Genomic DNA, 18,363 nt, shown 5'->3' on the forward strand with positions numbered 1-18,363 from the left:
AGCTACTCAGGAGGCTGAGGCAGGAGAATCGTTTGAACCTGGGAGGCGGAGGTTGCAGTTAGCCGAGATCGCACCATTGCACTCCAGCCTGGGTGACAGAGTGAGACTCCGTCTCAAAAAAAAAAAAAAAAAAATCAATTGTTCAGTCCATTAGCCACATTTCAAATGTTCAATAACCACATGTGGCTAGTGGTTACCATAATGGGTGGTGCAGGCCCTGAATGTTTCCACACTGCAGACAGCTCTATTGGACAGTGCTGGTCCAGGTTCACTAGATAAAGTCAGGTCTCCTGACCTGCATTCTCCTCCATTTCTCCTGGAGCATATTAAGTATGGCCAACTATGCAGAAACATTTGGGATAGTCTGCCTTCATCCTTTCCTATCAATCGCTCCCAAATTTTTCCCATTTAAAAAAGAAAAGCATCCAGTCTGATGGCTATGATGAAAATGTAAAATAAATTTTTTTTAAGTTTACTATTTTTAGTGAAAACTCTCTAACATGAGATATGTATCAAGTCATCATCTGAAAGTCCTAAACATAACAAGAAAGAATATAAAGGTTTAGAGTCCAAATGTCTGTTATCCAGTTCTCCTTCAGTCACTTATTAGTTCCAGGGCCTGGAGACATCAAGCTTCACTAAGGTGTAATTACCTCAGGTGTAAAATGGGAATACTACTATTTGTCTACCTCCACATCACAGGGTAGGCAGGAAGAATCACATGAGCTGATGTATGTAAAAGTATATGTGGAATATATGTAAATCCTGCAAGCCTGTTAATGTGGGAACTATAAGACATTTTACAAATGTTTACTTTTGTAAAAGGTCTCATACAAATTGTGCATCTTATTATAAATAATCACATTTAACTTCCTACCTCCTATATGGATAATGGGAATCCATAAAAGCAACAATTAAGGGAAAAAAAGGAAAGTAAAGCCAAATTGAGGATCCACAAAAACAGTTTAATCCTCCTCAAACACAAAAGAATCATCAAGAATTATGCTGAGAGGCATTAACAGTGGCAAGAGACTTTGATAAGTATCCAGGCCAATCTTGAAACTGAGGCTCAGAGGTAAGTTTGTCCATTCAACTAGTTAACAGAGAAAAGGTCACAATACAAGACTTCTGATTGGTTTTTTTTTTTGTTTTTTGTTTTTTTTTTGAGACAGGATCTCACTCTGTCACTCAAGAATGATCACAGTTCACTGCAGCCTCGACCTCCCAGGCTCAAGCGATCCTCCCAGCTAAGCCTTCTGAGTAGCTGGGACCACAGGCATATGCCACCACGCCCGCCTAATTCTCTTGATTTTTGGTAGAGAGAAGGTCTTGCTATGTCACCCATGCTGGTCTCAAACTCTTGGGCTCAAGCGATCCTCCCACCTTGGCTTCCCAAAGTGCTGGGATTACAGACCTGAGCCACTGTACCCAGCCCCTCCTCTGACTTCTTGTCTCATGCTCTTCCCCACCCACAGCCTCTCCTATGAGGCTTTTTTCTTTCATAGCACTTTCCATGTTTTAGCATCCAAGTAACTAATAACATAATTATTTTTCTTGCAGTTAAAAACCGTTTAATCGGCCAGGCACAGTGGCTCACACCTGTAATCTCAGCACTTTGGGGGGCTGAGGTGGGAGGATCATGAGGTCAAGAGATCGAGACCATCCTGGCTAACATGGTAAAACCCCATCGCTACTAAAAATACAAAAATTATCTGCAAAAATTCAATGTGGAAAAAGAAAGAAAAAAAAAAAGCAAAAATTAGCCAGTGTGGTGGTACACACCTATAATCTCGGTTACTCAACAGACTGAGGCAGGAGAATCACTTGAACCTGGGAGGCAGAAGTTGCAGTGAGCTGAGGTCGCAGCACTGCACTCTAGCCTGGGTGACAGGACAAGACTTCGTCTCAAAAAAAGGTTTATTCATTCACACACTCATCTAACTAACAGGCATTGTGACTGTTCACAGTTGAGAGTCCAGTGGGAGACAGAAGAAAGTGGATGAACAGTTTCATAACAATGCGGTGCAGCACTGGAGGTAAGCAGTAGACTAAGGGCCCGGAGAAGAGGCTCCTATGCAACCTGAGCGGTGGGAATGGCTTGGAGTAGGAGTCATCCAAGCCGGGAGGATGGAGAAAATAAGCCAAGGAGTTAGGGCAGCAATGAAACTCATAAACACAAATCTATTTCAATATTCTTTCTTTTTTTATTTGTTAGCCTTAAATAGACCAAAGATAGTTCAATAACCAGGCAGAGTCATACTTCATGCTTTTTAGCAAATAAAATAAGTAGATTCAAAGTTTTAAGAATAAAAGGTAAAGAATTAATCTCAGAGACAGACACTATGACACACCTATAGGCCCAGCTACTTGGGAGCCTGAGGCAGGAGGATCATTTGTCCCCAGGGAGTTCCTAGCTTGGGCAGCATAGCAAGCCCCATCACATAAAGAGATATATATATATATGTAATTATATATATATAATTAATCTCACCTTCCAAACAGGGAGAAATGAGTTGAAAAAAGTTATGATGTGTCTACCTGTGAAGATTCCTACAAATTTAGGACAGTCCCTTTGGGCGAGCTTATTTGGTGGCTGGACCTAATTCAATATAAGGTAGAAAAGTCAAAGAGAAAATGAAATAAAAACTAAATGGGCCCCTCCACCAACAAAAAATTAAAGCTTATTGCTGATGGGAGGTCACCATTGAGAATAAAAGATGTAGAACAAACTGAAAAAGGAAGCTCTCAAACTGACGAGGTGAAAAAAGAAAATAAAGGGGAACCCTGAGGGTCTGTATGCACAGTTGGTCTTCCCCTGTGCAACAAAATCTAGGGCCACTTCAGGGTTCTGTGCCCTTTTGTTCCTAACTCGACATCGCCCACTTCTGGCCAGAATGTAAAGCAACCCCCAACCCAGCATCTAAACCCACTTGAACCTCTGCTGCCCTCCAATGACTAGAAAGAATCGAGGTTTTATGACACAGGTGTCAGTAGCTTCTTCCCTCAAACTCAACTTCTCTTATGCTTTGTAGTAGCTATCTCAACACGTGAAATATACAATCCACTAGGTGGCAGCAGAGCCTACGGAATAACATCAAGATCCCCTTCCAAAGGTAATTTCCAGCTAGGATCAAACACTCAATTTTTTAAGACTTGTGGGAGAATGGTCTCCATTATAAAAACAAAATGCTAACAAGGCACAGGCATTTGATGACTATCTCCCTGGGAGTTGAGCACATTTTCAAGCAAGGGTTTGTCCCTTTGGGCCCAGTCACTCTTCCTTCTGATCCAGGGCCCAATTCATCAGGAACTTTAATTCTCAAACTGTAATCCAATACAGTTCTGTCCTTTTCCTCATAACCCTTCAGAACACCTGAGATGGACTGAGAGCCTTTTAAAAAGAATTTCACAGGCCCAGCGCAGTGGTTCACACCTGTAATCCCAGCACTTTGGGAGGCCGAGGTGGGCGGATCACGAGATCAGGAGTTCGAGACCAGCCTGACCAAGAGACCAGCCTGGCCAATATGGTGAAACCCCATCTCTACTAAAAATACAAAAAATAAGCCAGGCGTGGTGGCGAGTGCCTGTAGTCCCAGCTACTCAGGGAGGCTGAAGCAGGAGAATCGCTTGAACCCAGGAGGCGGGGCTGCAGTGAGCTGAGATAGCACCACTGCACTCAAGCCTCAGCAAGAAAAACTCCATCTCAAAAAAAAAAAAAAAAAAAATCACACACACAAAGAAACATGGAAAAACTAAAGTATATAAATTTTTTAATACTGAAATCCACTGAGCTTCTTTCTGTCATGCATTCGTTCAAAAATTTGCTGCCGCCTACACACCAAAAACTGATCATTTCAGGTGTTCTACAGGTCAGAAGCTCACTGGGAACATTTTTCCTTTTGTATTTTCATTTGTATAAAAATACTGAGTCCTTCTTGATCACCTGGATCGCCACCTACAACCAGTAATGCCAACTGATAGTTTTATCATAGGGCTTCTTGAACTGCCATCTTTGGACATGTTTTCAGGAGACACAAAGTCTGAAGTTTGGAAAAGGCTATATTAATAGACCTAGGTATTACATTAGTCCTGGCTGTTCAAAAAGTCTTACAGGACAGGGAAGGAACTGGGGCTAGAAAGAGATTCAAAAAGAAATTGAGTTGAATCTGTTTAATCTCTTCAAAATCTGTTCACGCCAAATGGTAGATACATGAGTGTTTGTTACATTATCTGTACTTTTCTTTTTTTAATTGTCATAATAAAAGTAAATAAAGGAAAGTAATAAGGTGAGGCAGTGATAAAACACCTGTGGTATCTATTTGAATGCAAGTATTTAACTCTACAATTGACAAATACTATAAACAACTGAGCAAAACGAGGGTATAAAAATAGGATTTTTTTAAAAGTTAAACTGTATTGTCAGACTTATTAGTTATAAGATTTCTAGCAAGGCTCTCTCAAGTTCAGTTCCTCATCTGTAAATGGGAACAGCAAGCCTATCCTCGTGAAATTATTTTGAAAATAAAATGATACAGAATGAGAAGTTACTTAAAGCATAGCACACACTGAGCAATCATTATCTGTTAACTTCCTTACTTCCCCTTCATTTATTTATTTTTTTTAACCCAATGCCATTTTCTTTTGATCTGCCTTCTTCAGAGTAGTTACTGGTTTTAAATGTCACCCCCAAATTCACGTAAGATCAGCTACATTATAGATGTTTACGTTTTTAATATCAAATTCTCAACTTAGTTGGAAAATATGAAGATGTTCAATCTGCTTTGTTCTACCTTCTGAGCTGGTATAAACATTGAGAATTTACTTGGAACTATGTTTAAAGTGCTGTGGCACACTGCACATATAGCTGAGTTAGAAACACATAAAAGGAGCAAATAAATGTATATTTTTAAAAACTGAGAGCAGGACAGTGTAGTGTATGTCAAATGAAGGCTCCCTCTGAAAAACAATCTGGACAATCCCCCACAGAGAAGGATTTTTCTATGAACATACTCTCCATAGAATGATTTAACACTGCAATCTGGGATTGAAGATTTTGCTATGCCTTGGGCCCATAATTCTCGGCTGAACAGGTGGTCCTAGGTTGTTAATATGGTCTGCAGTACAGTTTCTGCTGAGACTGCTTTTTTGTCTCTACTTTTGTCACAATTTTGAAATACTAAGCTCTCTGCAATAGAGTGATCCTCCAATCATGACAGCCCTAAGAAATAATTTTCCATGATTTGGTATCTCCCCGAGCCTAGAAAACATCCTTGAAATGTTTGCTCTGTCCCCTTGCTATGTACACATCATAACTCACCTAGAAAAAAAGAACTTCAGAAATCTAGAGTAAGCAATCAGAAGACTTAGGACCTTTCCAGAAGGCTCTATCAGGAAGCCCAAGGGTTACTCATATTTGCACAGCATAAGAAGGTCAATATTGAAGGGTCAGTCTTCTGCCTGCATTCTAGGTTATCCACTGCTAACAGTTACTTGGTAACTGGCAATAGCTGTTATCCATTGGTCAGATGACTCATCTGCTGTCCCTGCTCCCAGATGGTACAGCTGCTCTCTTCTCTGGATTTTTGCAGCACTTTGTTTACACCTTTAGTGAGGCCCTCACTGGGCTGTATTTTAACTGTTATGTTTACATCTTTTCCCCTACTAGACTGTACATATCTTGAAGACAGATACCACAGTTTTGTTCTGTTATTTTTTCTGAGATAAGGTCTTGCTCTGTTTGCAAAGCTGGTCTCAAATTCTTGAGCTCAAGCAATCTGCCCACCTCAGCTTCCAAAGTGCTGGAATTATGGGCATGAGCCACTGTGCCCAGCCAACAATATTCTTTATATTCCCAACAACAAGACATTGGCTGGCACATAGAATAGGGGGGAAGAAGGGAGGGAAGAGGACAACTCCAGTCTTAATCAGGTCTCCAAGGAGTTAAATTGTATTAAAATAACAGAACAAAGTGGTTCTTAAACTTTTCACTGAAATAAACCTCTCTGTCAACTTACCACTACCAAAATGATGCTTTACCTGAACTAACAGAACTGTTTTTGAGGCAGTATCAAAGGAAAGAATTTATGTAACACCTTATAAGTAAATGACTAATTCATGTCAGAAAATGAAGTATAGTCATTGTCACATTATCGCATCCACTTTGCACATAGATGCTCTAACTCTTGTACTAGATTTCTGCAGATTAGTATAAAAATGACAGCTTTCCAAGTGGTGACAGGAAGAGGTTTGTCCTGGGATATCCTTCCCCCAAATAAGATGAGATTTCCTAAGGTTCTCTTTTCTCTACCACCCAGAACATTAAATTTTGCAATGCAAAGGCAAAGACTGCATGCATTCATCAGTAAGCTACATGGGATAGTGGAAGCAGCACTGGGCCAAGAACACCATTAGACTAGGGCACTTCACTGCAAACAATTAACTATATGGCCAGGAAAGGCCAATGGATTGTTCTAGGCCTCTGTTTTCTCATATATAAAGTAAAGTAACAGTGTTGACATACAGTATGGAAAACACCCATATATTTATTGGAGCTTTAGAACTCTGTTTGGGAGGGAGGGATGCAGAGGAGGGCATACCATACATGAAGGGCAAGGTCAAGCAGAGAGGACTTTTCAATTTCTGTCCATCAAAAAATCTCCAATTCTACTTCTGCTTTATATGCCAAGATTCTTTTTATAAGAGTTTGGGAGAGGGGAGAAAGAACTCTACTGCTAAAAAAGAAAAGGAAAATGGTAAATGAACCAAACAGCATCCCATCTTGTATTTTAAAGTCTTTTCCCAAGTTAACCCAATTTCCCCATTTATTTCTACTTTAAGGTACATATTACCAAATGCCCACAGTCATTTATTCAACATACACTGGATGCTATCAAATGTTAAGTGCTATGAAAACAATGGCCCAGCATTTAAAGTCATCTGAGATCAAAATCAGAAAAAAAAGCAAAACCTACCATTTTATGTCTCTTCCAAAATCTCTAAGTTATTTTCATGGAGTTATTGGTGCAGAAATTATTGTACTAGCTACAAACACTAATTTTCTCTTATCTTAATGATTTGAAGAACAATGAGAAGACAAGGCAATGACCAAGAGCGGTAGCACTGATGAATTATGATGATATTAATGCATACTTTGAAGACCAATGGAAAATTCTGCAAATGTCAATAGCAGTATGGGAGCCTTGCCAACCATGTTCAAAACCAGTCCCATCCAATTTCTCTTTCTAAAATCAACATTATAGGACAAGGACTATAATCATCACTTACATTCTTTCAGTCTCCTACTCCTCAATTAAGTAAATGGGAATGATTCAGCCAACAAAGTTCATGACAACAAGGTGCAGGATGGTGCTGGCAAAGAGAAAATCAGCAAAGGCTCGCTCTGGGGAGATGCCTTGGAAGTCCGCTTTGTTCTGTGGGTTAATCTGTATTCTCAGGCAAACTGTACAAGAAGCAAAACACAAAAATGATTATATGGAAGTATAAAACAAATATGACTGCTAATGAACATAGATATACCCCAGGACCCAACAATTCTACTCTAATAGAAATGAATACATACATACATCAAAAGGCATATACAGAAATGATACCCAGATAGCCCCAAACTGGAAACAATCTAAATGTCTATCAACAGTAAAATGGATAAATTATGGCATATGCAAACAATAGAATATTATATAGCAATGAAAAAGAACTTCTGTTATACACAAAAATGGATGAATTGCACGAGTAAGTTGGGCAACACAATCAAAACATTAAAAATACACACTGGCTGGCCAAACCAGCGGGAACCCAGTAGGTCACCCAGAGGAAGCTAAAGCCAGAAAAGCCCAGCTCCCACACAGAGACCACAAAGCAGAGCCTAAGTATATGTGTTGGGGGAACAAATGTACCCTCTCAATTAGATGAGGAATGTTCTGGGATGCAGTACACAGAGCCACTGGGAACTCAGCAGGAGACAGGGTCTTGTTATGCTGTCCAGGCTAGACTGGAACCCAAGCGATCCTCCCACCTCAGCCTCCCGAGCAGCTGGGACCACAGGCATGGGTGAACACATCTTCCCAGCTCCATGGTATTTTTAGTGTGACCTTCTACTTATGGATAATGATTCAGGTTTTCCATTATAAGTTTCTTTTAAAAAGACATTTACTACAGTTAAAAAAAAGAATATAATTATTTTGTTTTTTAGGAAGTGCACAAAAACACTCACATACAAAATCAAATTATTTTCAACCAAAGTGCCAAAACCACTCAATGAGGTACCAACAGTCTTCTTAATCAATGACGTTGGGAAAACTGGATATCCACAGGCAAAAGAATGAAGCTGGACTCCTTATCATATACAAAAATTAACTCAAAATGGATCAAAAACTTAAACCTAACACCAAAAACTAAAAAACTCTTAGAAGAAAACAGAGCAAAAGCTTTATGGCACTGGATTTAGCAATAATTTATTGGATACAACACCGAAAGTACAGTCAACAAAAGTAAAAGTAGATAAATTGGACTATATCCAAATTTAAAACTTCTGTGCACAATAAAGGTACAACAAAGGGCACAACAGAGTGAAAAGGCAACCTACAAATGGGAAAAAATATTTGCAAATCACATATCTGATAAAGGGTTAATAGCAGAATATATTAAATACTTCTACAATGCAACAACAACAAAATAACCAGATTTTAAAATGGGCAAAGGACTTGAATAGTCATTTCCCCAAAGAAGATATAAGAATGGCCAACAAGCATATGAAAAGATGCTCAACATCTCTAATCACTAGGGAAATACAAATCAAAATTACAATGAGATATCACCTCACAGCTATTAGGATGACTAGTATCAAAAAAAAAGAATTGGTAAGAATGCAGGGAAATTGGAACATTTGTGCACTAATGGTGGGAAAATTAAATAGGGTAGCCACTTTGAAAACCAGTATGGAGTTTCCTCAGAAAAAATAAAAACAGAATTACCATATGATCCAGCAATTCCACTTCTGGGTACATAACCAAAAGAAGTGAAAGCAGGATCTCAGCCAGATGCAATGGTTCACACCTGTAATCCCAGGACTTTGGGAGGCTAAGGCAGGCAGATCACCTGAGGTCAGGAGTTCGAGACCGGCCTGGCCAACATTGTGAAACCCCATCTCTACTAAAAATACAAAAATTAGCTGGGCTGTAGTCCCAGCTACTCGGGAGACTGAGGCAGAATTGCTTGAATTCAGGAGGTGGAGGGTGCAGTGGGTCAAGATTGTGACACTGCACTCCAGCGAGAGTGACAGAGAGAGACTCTGTCTGTATGATTCCATGTACAAAAGGCTTAAAACTTGGTAAAATCAATCTCTGGTAAGATACTGGTTTTTATCTTTCACAGGGAGAGGGTGACTGGGAAAATGCAAGGAGGCTTCTACGGTGCTAATAATGGCCCTGTATCTCCATCTGGATATTGGTTAGATAGGTAAATTTAAAAATTCATCAAGTTGTACAATTAAATTTTGCACTCTGTTAAAGGAAAAAAAAGAAATATGACTTCTCAGAGTTACACTGAAACCTATAGGCTTTCTCAGAGAAAAAATACTATGTAACCAAAAAACCTACACCACTCTCTTATCTCCTGATTTAAAAGTTTCTAATTATACCTAGATGGGGATGCACTTGAGGCAACAACAAAGGGTCTGGGCTGAATGACAGAAAGTTTTTAAAATGTGAATTATTTTCAAGCAGAATATTCATTTAATTGGTAGCAGACTTTATAAAGATAGCACAGTCATTCATGAGGACCCTCAGTTGTCAATAAACCATTTTTGATCTCAAAGTTCTAGCAGCTGCTTATTTGTCTCAAAAAAGGCAGGAGACCTAAGTAATATAATTCATGAGAACTCTCCACTGTCACACTCTTACAGTCACCAGTGACAAAAAAAAAAAAAGTAGTTCCAGGAATACACTCTTCCAAAATATCTTCATGCCTGTGATAAATTATTACACTGCTTAAGAAAACCTAAACTCGCTTCAAACTAGCATCATCCCATCATTAACCAAGAAAAAGCTACAAATTGAAATCTAATCCAAAGGCCGTAAAACTATCAGACTAGTTCACCAGAGCCTGTCACCATGGCAACAGTTTTCATTATGCTTAAACATGTAAACACCATGGAAGCACCATTGATCTTTTCAGGTACCCAGATCCTTCAAAATATTAAAGACAATGACTGAAGCCAGGGTAACCAAGTAAACCCTGGCTCTAGAAAGTACAGATTTGTCATCCATTTGGGAGAGCAACTAGGAATATCCATTAATAAATGATTTTACCTTTTGACAAAGGAATATATCTTACAGAACAGAGACATTCTAAAAGCATGTTTGTAAAGCTGAAAAAAAATTAAAACAGTCTAAACATCATCAAGGGAATTAAACTCTACCACTGACATCCAATGAAATCCCATGCAATTATTCAAAAGAATACAGTAAATTCTCTATACACTGACAGCAAACTTATCTAAGATATATTGTTTAAAAAAGCCAATCTTTTTTATTTATTTTTTTTTTTGAGACAGGGTCTTACTCTATTGCCCAGGCTGGAATGCAGTGGCTCAATCATGGCTGTCTGCATGCAGCCTCAACCTCCTGGGCTCAAACAATCCTCCCACCTCAGCCACCTGAGGAGATGGGATGGCAGTCATGCACGATCACGCCTAGCTAATTTCTTTTTTTGGTAAAGGCAAGGTCTCCCTATGTTGCCCAGCAATCCTCCTGCCTCCACTTGCCAAAGTGCAGGGACTACAGACGTGAGCCCCCACACCCAGCCCATTCCTTATTTCATTTGGCCAGGGCACGGTGACTCACAACTATAACCCCAACACTTTATGAAACCAAGGTGGGAGGATCACTTGAGCCCAGGAGTTTGAGACCAGCCTGGCAAAGATAGGGAGATCTCGTCTCTACCAAAAAAAAAGTCTCTACCAAAAAAAAAAAAAAAAAAAGTTTTAATTAGCCACGTGGTGGTCCCAGTTACTCAAGAGGCTGAGAAGGGAGGATTGCTAGAGCACAGGAGAGAGGGGACAGGCTGCAGTGAGCCACAGTCATGCCACTGCACTCCAGCCTGGGAAACAAAGCGAGACCTTGTCTCAATAAAAAAAGTAAAATCATTTATATATAAAAATATGCAAAATTATCTTGTTTCAGTTAGAATCTAGAAAAAAATCTGGAGAAATAGAAAACTATTAATTGTCATTATTGCAGTGGAGAATACAGCATTGAGTTTTGAGGAAATATGGGAGAAAAAAAGAAAAATTACCCATGAAGGTGGATAAGGTAATAATAAATTGAGTTATCATTACTGTGATCATGGTAACCAGATTATTTCAATGAAACTTATGAATCAGAGTTCCACAAAGATGGAAAGGACCTCAGAGGTCATAAACACCAACACACCACTTGATACATACAATGCCCAAGAGGTGGTAGGGTGTGGGCATGCTGAAGGAGGCTGTACAAACCACGTGGGAAGCTTTCCAAAGTATACTCACCACTTACAGAATCTGGTAAGCCATCTCCAGATGGAGAACGATCAACTTTCCAGAGCCTGTGTTACTGATGAGGGTGTCACATCTCTCAGATGCATTGGAAACAAAAAAGGCAAAGAAAGCCTGTTCAAAATGCTCCACTACAAATGATCCTTCAGTCTCTCCCTGGGCACTTCCAAAGATGGAAATTTACTACCTCCTCAAGCAGCCTGTTCCATTTCAGCAATTCTGATTTACTCTATCCCCTTAAATGTCCATTTATTCCACAAAATATTCAATAAAGGCCCACTACATGACATCATTTCAGGTGCTAGGAATATGCCACAAAACAAAACAGTATGGCTCTCAAGGAACTTACACTCCTATGGAGAGAAATATACAATCAATAAGTTAACAAGTAAACCAGGGACTATTAGATGGGGAAGACAAAGCTTGCTGATTTAAATAAAGAGTGACTGGGAAGCTTTTAATTCAATTATCGCAGAAGGTCTCTTTAAGAGGGTGCTATTTAAAACCAATATTTGAAAGGAACCAACCATGTAAAAACTGGGGGGAAGGCATTCTAGACAGTAAAAACAATCTTGACATGTTCTAAACACAACAAGGACAGACTAACAAGACTAAAGAGATCAAGGGGAGGGGGGCAAGGGCCAAATCCTGAGGGGCATAGTAAGCCTCAGAAAACAGTATGGATTCAGTTCTAAGAGGATTGGAATAGTATAATGGTTTGCAGGGTTAAAAAGAAGCAGAAGAATTACTTAGGAGCCAACAAGCTCAGAGTAATAGTAGTAAAAACGAACAGAAATGAAGATATACAGGCTGTATTTTGGAGAAGACAGAGCTTGCTGATGAAACAGATGTGGGAGGTAAAAGAGAAATCAAGGGATCTGGGACACTTAAATGTCTTCATTTAAAAACACAACCAACATTGACACCATGTACTAACTGGTGAAGAGGCAGATGGATGGATGAGCAAATTTGATCTTGGACACGTTAAGTTCAAGGTACATTATCAGACATCTAGTGAAGACGTGAAGTTGGCAAGTGGATTTACTAATTTGGAATTCAGGGGGCAATTCAAAACTAAAAATATAAAGCAGTAGTTGTAGGTATACAGGTGTTATTTAAATTTACCTATTTTAAAAAAAATACAAAGTGAAGGTATCTAGAACTATGCTCTCAGTCAGAGAAGTGCCCAGCACAAACAGCAGAAAGGAAAAACCAGTGAGGTGAGACAGAACAAGCAGGAAAGTGTTGCATTCAAGAATAAACTTTCCTTTTACACAGAAGAAAGCCGACACCTGTGTTAAATGGTAAACATTGCAAAATGTCAAGAGTAGTTTCAGTGAAGTAGTGAGGACAGACCAAAACCAAGAGTAGGTTAAGGAATGAATAGTTAGGGGAGAAAGTAGAAACATTATTCTTTCAAAAAATTCTGTAATGATGGAAAGGAAATAGGATGGTAGCTAGAAAATCCGTGGTCAAATGGGTTTTTTTTTAATGGACAATATTAGAACATGTTTGTATGATGGGGAATGATTCAGGAGAGAAACAGAAATTAATGACACAGAATGGAGGAATAATTGCAAAAGCAGAGTTTCTGAGTGAGCGAGGGAAGACTGGATCCTCCATATAAATGGAACTTTCACAGGAAAGAGACACATCATCCATCATAAGAAGTAGTAAGTCAGAGAGTATGGATATGGAAGTACATGATCTGTTATGATTCACTGGTAAAAAGATGAAGGAATTCCTAACTACTTCTATGTTTCTAGTGAAAAAATAAAAACAACTAAGAATAAAGGAAAAGAGGAAAAACCGGAGAGTGATTAAGTTATAAAGTCTATTTTGGGAAGGCGAATATACTAGAGAAGTATTATGGCAGGACCACTAGGCAAGGTTGGGTGCACACCGTGTTCCCACTCTTACCAGTAATTCTCTACCAGCACCATACCCGTATTTACTGTATTTCCCACTACATTACAAACTCTGTGAGAGTAGAAACCATGTCTGTGTGCTTCACAGTTGAATTCCCAGCACCCTGGCAGAGAATCTAGCATGTAATTGCTCAGTATTCCTGACGTGACTATATGCCTGCTCACCGTTTAACATATACGGTATTCAGCAATGAGGCTGCAGAGATGGGAAGACAGCCCCTGCCCCCAAAAGCCTATCTTCCAGAGGAAAGGCAGACACACAAATACAGCACAGTGTCGTGTCTCTCTCACACACACATACAAGGTGAAGTAGGAATAGAGGGAAAGGGGGAAGCGTTCTAAAAGGCAATAAGCCAGGCATATGGTATATGCCTATCGTCCTAGCTACTCAGGAGGCTGAGGCAGGAGGATTTTTTGAGCCCAAGAGTTTGAGGCCAGCCTGGGCAACATAACAAGACCTTGTTCTCTTTAAAAACAAGAACAACAACAACAAGGAAATTGCACTTGAGCTGAGAAGTCTAAAATGTGAAGGAATTTTTAAGACAGTCAAGCAAAGGCAAATAGTTTGAGACATCAGAATGTTCAGAGAATGACAAGTAGCTCAATACTATTGGAGCATAAAGTATAGAGGCGGCAGAGGAAAGAGATGAAGCTGCAGACAGCGAGGAAGCCAGATCATGAAAGAGTCGGTATGTCAAGAAAACATTTTTAATTTTACTTTGGGAAACATAAGTTGTACATGGGAGTGACACAATCAGATTTGCAAGTCTAATCAAGCCTGCAAACATAGAAGACGGACTGGAAACCAGAGGCAAGAAAGCCAGGATTATAGTAGTCTACATAGGAGATATTGAGAGGCTAAAACAGAGGATGAAAAAGTAGCAATGATATGAAAGATATTTAGAAACAAGACTATCAGGCACAAGGGTGGCAAACTTGCAATCTCTTGGATAACAGTTATGAGAGATAATATTAGGACCCACAGATCTGATGGATAATTCCAAAAGAAATGCTGGGCCCCAGTTCACAATAGCCCAATAGTTCCCATGACATAGAAAACTCTGGACTAGGTCTCCTTGCCTTACAGATTCAAACTGGTTTTGAATTTGTAAACTAGGAAAAACAAAACTATTTTTTAAGACAAAATGACTTCATATAGATTAGAGAACAGAATAAATGAAAGTTGGAAAATGACTTAAAAACTTGTTTCGAGACCAAAGACTTATTTTGAGGACAGTCTTAAAGACTCCTAAATAGCATTTTAAATGAGCACAGCTTTCAGTCAGGCAAAAAAGGAAACTAAAAGGGTTGCCAACACTGGAACATAACTCTAAAAAAGGGACAGATGTCCTCCTCTAGAGACACCTAACTACAAGAAGAACACTCAGCTACTGAGGATGTTTGAAATCTGTCTGAAATAAGAAAAATATTCTATCTCTGAGGTCCTTTTAAAGCCAATATATTATACTCCAATGATCCCAAAAAAAAGATCTCTCAATGGCAACTTTCTACCTCTGGTTCCTTCTTGAAACCATGATATCTCAGCTATGAGGGAATAGAGGAAAACAGACCATTTTCATACCATTAGGCCCAATAACAACAGGCTTTTTAAAGATTTGGTAGCATTCTAAATTGGTTTAAAATGTACTGGTCAATTTCCAAAGAGCACATGCTAAACACACACATGGAGAGGGAATAGAATAGACTGCCAAAAAAAATAGGGAAGATTACAGAACATTTCCCTCCAATTCATCCTACATGCTAACATCAATTTTAAATCTCTTCCTTTCTTTAAAAAAAATTCTCAGTTGCTTTACTATCACCTACAGGATAAAGTCCAAATTCCTGGCCAGGCACAGTGGCTCACGCCTGTCATCCCAGCACTTTTGGAGGCCAAGGCAGGTGGATCACCTGAGGTTGGGAGTTCGAGACCAGCCTGACCAACATGGAGAAACCCCATCATTGCTAAAAAAAAAAAAATTAGTAAGGCATGGTGGTGCATGCCTGTAATCCCAGCTACTCGGGAGGCTCAGGCAAGAAAGACACCGGAACCCAGAAGGCGGAGGTTGCAGTGACCCAAGATCACACCATTGCACTCCAGCCTAGGCAACAAAAGTGGAACTCTGTCTCAAAAAAAAAAAAAAAAAAAATCCAAATTCCTTAGCCTGGCATTCAAACATCTAGCACTCAGCACTACCTAATCCCTCAACAGTATCTCTGACATTTCCCTCTCTCCAGCTCACTCGACTCCTCCATTCTCTTCCAACAAGAAACTCCACAGGAAAGTTAGAAATCCCAGCACCATAAAAAGGAACAAGCTACCTTTGCCAACAATCAAAACAAAGGAAAAGCATCCAAATTTCCCATTAAAACCAGTCTCCAGTTGATGATCTCGGCTAACAAATGGCAGAAGAGGCAAAAATTAGGAAAAGTCAATGAGGTCAAAAGAAGTGTAAATCATACCCTACTTTTCCTGAAGTTGCTTTCATTTCTCTAGCTCTATTACCTGTTCTCTAATAGATTTGGAAATCCTAATCCCCCTCATTGACCCTATTATTAATATGCCCTTTTACCAGGTTTCTCTTCAATGACAAGTCACCTAGTTTCCGTTGGAGAGGAGAAAGGCAGTCTAGTTAGCCAATTCAATTTCAGCCACAACAGGCTTAAAAACAGGTCTTTACATAAGCAAAAGTCATTTGCTCAAAAAACCTTCTGGCTTTATTACACTGATAATCTGTAACTCTAGTCCATGCCCACCCTTCAGCAAACCACATTCTTCAAAGCATCCATGAAAAGTCTTTTGTAACCCTAGAGGCTTATAAAGGCAGGGTGATTTCTACATGGAGAAGGCATCTTTTTTAAAATCAGCTTTCAGACCCTGCCTTGTTCCTACTCTTCCAGACCTGGAAACAAAAACATCACACAAAATTAATCAGAAGTTCTCACCAAGGTTCCTTCTCCAGGCTGGCTAATAAAAACACTTAGTCACGAACAGTACTGTGGCAGAAGGTGGTAGGTGAGTGGTGAAGAATACTTAGAGCAAAGAAGATAGTGTATCTGGTCTGATGATGGTTAACACACCCTGAAGGCAAGGATGCCACTACAGACAACCAGTTCTTGATCATCTAGGACAAAAGTCAAAGATAGTAACTAAATATCCAATCAACAGGCTAATCTGCAACTCTACATCAGGCTAGTACACTTCTGTTTTTAATTCTGGGAAGTATCTCCGGTGCGTCAGAAACTAGCAATGTAAACTTGTAAAATGCATTCGATAGGTCTGTAACTTTAAGAACAGCACCACTTTTTTTTGAGATGGAGTTTCGCTCTTGTTGCCCAGGCTGGAGTGCAATGGTGCGATCTCGGCTCACCGAACCCTCCACCTCCTGGGTTCAAGTGACTCTCCTGCCTCAGCCTCCCAAGGAGCTGGGATCACAGGCGTGCGCCACCATGCCCAGATAATTTTTGTATTTCCAGTAGAAAGGGTTTCACCATGTTGGCCAGGCTGGTCTCGAGCTCCTGACCTCAAGGGATCTGCCTGTCTCAGCCTCCAAAAGTGCTGGGATTACAGGCATGAGCCACTGTGCCAAGCTGCCAGACAATTCCAATGCTGTATTTTGTCTGTTCCCCAACTAGACTGTAAACTATTTGAGGACAAAGAACATGTGCCTGATGTATCCCCAAAGATTTTACCATAATACCTCATGAAAATACAACTGATGAACTGACTGATGATCACACTGAAAAGAAACCATGAATGATGACGTTTTCAAAGTAGCAGGTGATGCCAGTGACAGAGGCCACACATGTTTTCAGTATTCACTGAATCCCCCTTGGGCAAGAACAGTCAGATTCTGACAAAACTTGATGGAGACAGTTCTCGATAAATATGGCCATCTACAAGGTTACCAAATCCTGGAATCAAAAGGAAAAATAGGGCTAAAATAGAATTAGGCTGGGTGCAGTGGCTCAAGTCTGTAATCCCAGCACTTTGGAAGGCCGAGGCAGGCAGATTATGAGGTCAGGAGTTCAAGACCAACCTGGCAAACATAGTGAAACACTGTCTCTACCAAAAATACAAAAAATTAGCCCAGAGTGGTGGCAGGCCCCTGTAGTCCCAACTACTCGGGAGGCCGAGGCAGGAGAATCGCTTGAACATGGGAGGCGGAGGTTGCAGTGAGTCGAAATCACGCCACTGCATTCCAGCCTTGGCGACAGAGCGAGACTCCGTCTCAAAAAAAAAAAGAGAGAGAGAGAGAATTATGTGAACAAAAACCGGGTTCAGGAGAGTGAAAGAACAGCTTCCTCAACAATAAAAAATTAGCAGCTAAAGGCAAGATCAAGCAAAGGATGATTAAACAAGAAAAGCACCAGAATTTATATTCCTTGCACTTTCATTGAAATATCTCACCGGAGATTGGTAATAAGGCCAAAATGAGAGAGATTATTCAAGTTGGGTTTTTCATTTGAAAAGTCTATTAGTTTTAGAGTTGGGTTAAACCTAATTAAAGTTGGAATAGGGTTTCCCCTGATCAATATTAAGTGGATCACCAGATGGAACAGCAGCATGAAGGTGGTTTGCTTATACATTTAAGTCCAACTTCTACGCAGCTATTTGGTATTGGGCATATGATCCAACCCTTCTGGGCCTCAATTTCCCGATCCACAAAGAGGGCAATGCAGACTCTTCTCATAACTTCAAGGGGCGGTGGTCTCATATAGAGTACTATAAAAACAAAATTAGCACACCAAAAGAACACATTATTATTACGATTACTTATAGAACCATTACCCGCTAGGATGAAACTCCCCACACAAGAGATGAAGCCCGAGAGAAAAGAGTTGAAGGGGAAGGTCCCCACGAGGAGACAATAACCGAATTGCAGC

General features: G+C 39.9%; 1 protein-coding gene across 1 annotated transcript in view; it reads right to left on the reverse strand.

The window, feature by feature from the left end:
* Positions 1 to 18,359, reverse strand: part of LOC108315231 (dolichyl-diphosphooligosaccharide--protein glycosyltransferase subunit DAD1) — a gene marked incomplete at its 5' end in the record, with an annotated part of 21,598 nt that extends 3,239 nt beyond the window's left edge. The window contains 2 exons of the mRNA XM_017544458.2: positions 7,285 to 7,459; positions 18,269 to 18,359. Coding sequence (XP_017399947.1) covers positions 7,329 to 7,459; positions 18,269 to 18,359 — 222 coding nt within the window. The remainder of the gene's footprint in view (positions 1 to 7,284; positions 7,460 to 18,268) is intronic.
* Between the last annotated feature and the right edge of the window lie 4 nt (positions 18,360 to 18,363).

This window comes from Cebus imitator, unplaced genomic scaffold (assembly GCF_001604975.1).
Source record: "Cebus imitator isolate Cc_AM_T3 unplaced genomic scaffold, Cebus_imitator-1.0 Scaffold170, whole genome shotgun sequence".
NCBI lineage: Eukaryota > Metazoa > Chordata > Mammalia > Primates > Cebidae > Cebus > Cebus imitator.